The sequence below is a fragment of the Pararge aegeria genome, chromosome 3, assembly GCF_905163445.1.
Source record: "Pararge aegeria chromosome 3, ilParAegt1.1, whole genome shotgun sequence".
NCBI classification, from domain to species: domain Eukaryota; kingdom Metazoa; phylum Arthropoda; class Insecta; order Lepidoptera; family Nymphalidae; genus Pararge; species Pararge aegeria.
The window spans coordinates 2,422,386-2,429,223 of record NC_053182.1 but is presented as its reverse complement, the minus strand read 5'-3'; the positions used below and the strand labels follow the sequence as shown (position 1 = coordinate 2,429,223).

Below are 6,838 nucleotides of genomic sequence, written 5' to 3'. Positions count from 1 at the left end.
CACCCATAATAATTCAAATTAAATCATGATTTAAATCCATTCTAAAAATATCCACATAGATACAAGAGTACCTAGCAGTAAAATTTTTGTACATAATATGCAAAATATTTAGTGAGCGATAAAATATTTCAAACGCATAGAATGCAAAAACTGATAACAATCATAACCCATAGTATATAAAGCCGAGCAACGTTATTAGCTATTAACTAGTTGTAAATAAATCATCATATTGATATGAAAATGAATGCAGTAGTTATTTTATATTTAAGTGCTATAACTGTGTCAGCTAAAAAGATCCCACCATATGCCCTGAGGGAAGGAATACAGCATTTTGATGATTTCATGGAAGCCCATAACAAAGTATATTCAAATGACGAAGAGAAAGCAATTAGGTATCGCATATTCCTGCAGAATTTGGAAGAGATCAATGTTTTAAATGAACAAAATGAACATGCTCAGTTTGGTAATCCTGAAATCTCTTTGTTTAGTTGTAAGAGAGCTTTTTGCGACAGACCTTGCAGCTTGCAGCAACAGCACAGTTTATAAACAGAAAACTAATTTTGAATACCAACCTAAAATTCATAAAATAATTTGAATGTCTAACTGTGAGATCTGTGATAGTAGTAATGAAATCCTTTTACTCGATCTTCAAGAGTGTGTAGATGCTAGAGGTTTGCAAGTACATTTAGAAGAAGTAGACGAAACGTCGAGCATTGCTCTGCTGCGTAAAGATGGCTCGGCAAACTTGTAAAAGTGGACGTAGAGCTTTTTGAGACAGAGCTCGATGGTGAAGTACTACACAGTGATTATTTCTGTCCCAAAGCACTATTTTTGCAATGCTGTGTTTCGGTCTGAATGGCGTGGTTGCCGGTGTGGTTACAGGCACGTGAGGCGAAACACCGGGTTAATGGAAATAGCGCGGCACGTTGCAGGAGCATAAAAAAATTACTCTCTCGAAATTTCTGACACGGAGGCCCGTTGCAGAACGTCTTCCTTGCTTGTCCGACCATCTGCTTGTCCGTCAATAATTTCTTACGTTGAGCATATTTATTAATTTAATTTCTTTTGTTTCATGTTTATTTTATTATATTATTTTTAAGTAATATAATTTAAAATTTGTATTGGTAATTATTTATTTATTTATTTGTCTTTAGTTACAAATATTGTTTTATATCATCATCATATCAACCGATAGACGTCTTTTGTTCCAAATTTCACGGTTCTATGCCGCTTGGATCCAGCGGCTATCTGCGACGCGCTTAATGTTGTCTGTCAATCGCGTTGGGGGTCGACCAACGCTGCGCTTACCAGTTAGGGGCTGCCATTCCAGCATATATATGTTTTCTATATATTATATATATTTATTTAAGTATAGATATATTTATTTTATGGGTATATGGATATGTGCACCACTAAACTATTTTCTGTAAGTATTTGTTTTCTTCGCCATTGGTTGCCTGGAAGAAATCGCTATGAAGCGATAAGGCCGCCACATTGTATTCGTTATTTTGTTATACTTTTCTTTTTTTATGTGCTTTTTGTGATGTGCAATAAAAGTACATTCATTCATTTCTTCAACAAAAAGTCGAGCCTATTTATTTGCAAGCTCTCAAAAGAAAGACTCAGTATCTAAAAATATTTGGCCAAAAACTTAGTCAATTTTGAAATTAAATTATAGTGTTTCGCAATTAAAATATAATTTGGGCCTCTGGTCATCTTGCAATGTTAATGACGTAGGTATACGATTTGTTTTATTGTGTTTAAGGTATAAACGAATTCTCTGATATGACCCTTGATGAATTCCTAAGAAGCCGCACGTGTTTTAAATTCCCCAAGGAAGAATTAACCAATTGTAGAAGGGTAACTCGCGAGTCCTTAGGCAAATATGAAGTCTTAGGGACTCCAGCAGAACTTGACTGGCGTGCCAAGAACGTGGTGACAAGAGTCAAAGATCAACAAAATTGCGGATCTTGTTGGGCTTTTAGTGCTGTTGGTAAGGGGAGTTTTATTCTTCTTATTAGAAGCACACATATATTTAAATCATCATTATCACTTCAGCCGGATGACATCCACTGCTGGACATAGATATTTTGTACGGAGTTCTAAAATCTTTGGTCCCGGACTGCTTGTTTTCAGTAGTACCTAGGTACCCATTCGATTACCTCCCTGGCGCAAAGGTGCGCGCTATAAATTTAAGTAGAAGGTACCAGGTTCGATTCCCGGATACCATTTACTTTAATTTTTATGTATAGATTGACGAGATTATACGTAGACATATCTAACTCATACCCTGGGATAAAAAGTTGCATATTAATGAAAAAAATAGCTAAAAGAACAAGTAGCATATTAATATGCTGAAAATGAGATCTCTCTAAAATTTATTATTATACCCACCGTCCTTCAAACTATTATTAAATGTCAAAAATCAAATCGTTAATTTAATTAATTGCTTAGTTAAGGCGTTAAGAAAAGATAAACAAACAAACGCACTTCGTATTTTCAATTAGGTTGACGAATACTAACAATACCTATTAATTATTTTGACGGCCGATTGGCGCAGTTTGCAGCGACCCTGCTTTCTAAGTCCAAGGCCGTGGGTTCGATTCCCACAACTGGACAATGTTTGTGTGATGAACATGAATGTTCTTCGGTGTCTGGGTGTTTATCTTTATATTATATGTATTTATGTAGGTATATTATTGATAAAATTATTCATCAGTTATCTTAGTACCCATAACACAAGCTACGCTTACTTTGGGACTAGATGGCGATGTGTGTATTGTCGTAGTGTATTTATTTATTTCCGTAGTGTATATATTATTACTACCTAAGTGACTTTGAATCTTCTACTATTTTTGTTAACTACAATTTAAATTATCTTTTAGCCAACGTAGAGAGTATAAACGCAATCAAAACTGGTCAACTGGTAGAGCTATCGGAGCAGCAAGTGGTGGATTGTGATAAAAAGGATCACGGTTGCTCTGGAGGTTACCCAGAACAAGCTATACAGTAAGATGTCTTGCTTTTAACGTATTATCATAGAATTAAGAACATACAGAATCCTCATTCAGGCATTACTGCATGCAGTGCATTGTGTCCAAAAACAGAGAAGACGTCCCTAGAACGTCTCATTTCACACCCGTGGAATGTTGCTAGCTCACAAACTTTTTCCATTTTCCTTATTTTATGTAAAATATTTACTGTCAACTGCTAAACGAATGAAGTTACTAACCGCCTGTTCGAGAAGCACTACTCAAGTGGAGTGGTTTTAAATGCTTCAAAATTAGTCGTGTACACGGATTCCGTATGTTCTTAATTCTCTGCGTATTATTATTATTATTTATTTATTAAAGGTACACCAACAGCTTGTTCACAATACGTAGTAAAGAAAAATTACAAATATTTTGTTTCCTATCAGTGTGACTAGTCACTTAAAGCTGTGCCCAACATTAACACTACAAACTATAATAAACATACAAAAAGTCGAACAATACTAAAATCACATTAGTGTGTAATTTTAATTATTTATGTATTTCATATAAATTGAGGATGTTATATATTTTATTTGCATTTATATGTAATATATTTATATATTGTAGTAATATTTATATATTTGTATAATTTTAAATCTTATTTATTGCACCACCTACCTCTTTTCTATGTTTTTTCCTTTTACGCCATTGGTTTCCTGGAAGAAATCGCTATGTAGTGATAAGGCCACCAAATTGTACTCGCTTGATATGTATTTATATCTCTGTAACTACTTTTTTTCTTTGGTGTACAATAAAAGTGTGTCCTTTATTCATTCATTACAATAAGAAAAAAATACCAAAAAATAACAAAAGAAAACTAAAAATTACAATCTAAAAGGTATTCTGCAGGAATAAGGCAAGGCAAAGCCATGTTTTATTTTATAGGTACTTAGTGGAACAGGGGGCAATGTCATCGACCAGTTATCCTTATGTAGAAAGAGAGGAAGCCTGCAGATATGACGCGGAAAAAGTGGCCGTTAACGTGACAGGATGCTTTGAGATCCAAGGCACAGAGGACGATATAGCTGAGCAACTGGCGACAATTGGACCACTGTCTATCGGTAATCCTTTCTGACAGCTTTCGGTGATAGCCCAGTGGTTAGGACTTCGACTTCACTTTCGGGTGGGCGAGTTCGAATCCCAGCGTATCTCTAAGTATTCTAAGTTATGTGCGTTTTTTAAGTAATTAAAATATCACTTGCTTCAACGATGAAGGCAGAAATCGCGAGGAAACCTGCATGCCGAGTTTTCGATAATGTTCTCAAAATTGTGTGGAGTCCACCAATCCGCATTGGGCCAGAGTGGTGGACAACGGCTTTAACCCCTTCTCATATATATGATGAATAATAATAATTTATTTACAGACATTACATCCATTTCTAAAAAAATTATATAAAATTTAAATTTAAATATTTTAAAGCTGCATCACTTATAAAGACCTATAAGCTATGTCAGTATGTTATTTGACAAACCTACCATTTACAGAGTACTGAGAAAATACATGTATGCCCACCCAGTGCTGCATAAATGGATTTTCTTGTTTTTCTGATCGTTTTTCAGAATATGATGTTGTTGTTGGAGCTTCGCGCATTTTGCTCAACATTTGATGATGCTGCTGTATTAAATGAGTAGTCTGTAGAATCTAGTAGGTTTTTCTATCAAGGATTTCATGGATGTTTTCCTTCACAGTTGAAGCAAGTGATATTTAAATTGCTTAAAACGCATATAACTTAGAAAACTTCGAGGAAGCTGGGATTAGAACTCGCCCCCTCCGAAAGTGAAGTCAAAGTCCTACCCACGGTGTTATCAGTGCTTCTTGTTATTAATACTATATCCGAACTGGGAATCGAACATCACCTTGCCACTAGACCAACATGGCAGTGGTGCTATTTTAAAGAGATGTAAAATTTCAGCTATCGATGCCACATATTTGAAACAATACCACGGTGGAGTGTTGAATGGACCCAGCTGCCGACACGATAATCTCAACCACGCTGTCCTTCTTGTTGGATATGGAATCGGTAAGCAATTTTGTATTACTTCTCCCTTCGCTCATGGGTTTTCCCTTCGCTCTGAGACTCATGACCATCAGCGGCGCGCACAGGGTTTTTGAACATGGTATGAAAAAAAAATCAAAATTCATTCATTTCAAGTAGGCCTAATGCGAGTATAATCACTTTTGAAACGTCAAGTCTACCACCGGTTTGGCTGGCAGATTCTACCGAAAAGAAGCCAGCAAGAAACTCAGCTTCCTACCCACCTCAAACTATGTAGTAAGAAGTCATGAAGTCACTCTGGTAGAATAAAGGCCTCTACCACCACGAGGGTTTGAAAATATACACCACGCTGGGCAAACGGGTTGGTGGTCGCAGTTGATGGTAGCAGTAGAACTCGACGACCAATTGGCGCAGTGGGAAGCGACCCTGCTTTCTGGGTGGTCCCGTGGGTTCGATTCCCACAACTGGAAAATGTTTGTGTGATGAACAGGAATGTTTTCAGTATTTTTTATAAGTATTTATTTATACTTATTATTCATAAAAAAATATTCATCCGTCATCTTAGCACCCATAACACAAGCTACGCTTACTTTGGGGCTAGATGGTATTGTCGTAGTATATTACTTATTTATTTAAAAAAAAAAAATAAGGACGCTGCTACCCGTTCTGCGTTATATTTACCCCTCTATACCAAGATATTATATTTTCAGATACAGAAAGCGGATTACCGTACTGGCTGGTGAAAAACTCTTGGGGCAAGAAGAGTGGCGGAGTTGAAGGTTACTTCAAGATGCAGAGGGGTGTGAACTGTCTGAATTTCAATTCCCGCCCACAATACTCTGCTGTTATTGGTTAATACCTCAATCCTGTTACTCAAAAGTTGCAGGTTGCAACCAAAAAAAATTTGGCCAAATTATGTTTGACTAAATCATTAAATGGGTGTTCTTTGTACATGATTCAGTAAAAAACTCTTGATAGAAAAAAATTACAGTCCAAATTTGAAATGTTAAGGTTTGAATTAAAATTTGGGATAAAATAAGAAATCCTCATAGAAAATACTGCTGTTTTAAAAATTTTTAAATTACAATCTTGAACTTATATTTACTTCGAATCAACATACAAAAAAATCTTAAATAAAAATATATAATTTAATACACGCTCCCTAGAATCAAAACTTTGCAAAAAAAAACAATTGCACATTTTATTTTACGCCGTAATTGATGTTATTACTATTATGTTCACATAAAATGTATATTTTTCATTAAATAAATAATAAAAGCTCCGCGTGCTAAAAATGAATCATGTCACGATTTTAAGAGATGTCCCCATATAAATCTTAATAGAAAGAATTGTTGAGATTATTATTTCTCTTTTTGAATTACTTTGTTTAAGTAACCAGTTTGGTCTCGAAGGTTATGAATTTTTGTAGGTTAACAAGTTTTCGCACATGTCAAACTTTGAAAATAAAATGACTGGTCTCACGGTATAATTGGACGCAGCGGGCTCCAGATAATCCGGGTTCGATTCCCGGCCGCATTGTGATCATCTCGGGCGCGCGATTGTTGGGGGTTTAATCAATTAGTTTTATCGTGCGACTGAGGATTTTACGCTTGGTGTCACCTTCAAAATTGAAAATCAATATAATATACTGCCTCGTTGGTGTGGCAGCTAGTATGTTCGAATACGGATCACGAGCAGTAGTACAGCTTTTTGTGCCAGAGCCCGTCTGGGTATGCAGATGACATAAAATTGAGAATGTCTCCAGTACGAGGAATACAATCTTAAGGGTAGGATTTTATAGCTCTTAAT

General features: G+C 35.8%; 1 protein-coding gene across 1 annotated transcript; it reads left to right on the top strand.

Annotated features, from left to right (window-relative positions):
* Positions 1 to 222: 222 nt before the first annotated feature.
* LOC120637229 (procathepsin L-like) lies at positions 223 to 6,021 on the top strand. Its single transcript, XM_039908952.1, has 6 exons — positions 223 to 463; positions 1,766 to 1,993; positions 2,886 to 3,009; positions 3,918 to 4,093; positions 4,946 to 5,053; positions 5,740 to 6,021. The coding sequence occupies exons 1-6, from the start codon at positions 235 to 237 to the stop codon at positions 5,883 to 5,885; spliced, it is 1,011 nt and encodes a 336-aa protein (XP_039764886.1). The 5' UTR covers positions 223 to 234; the 3' UTR covers positions 5,886 to 6,021.
* Positions 6,022 to 6,838: the final 817 nt, after the last annotated feature.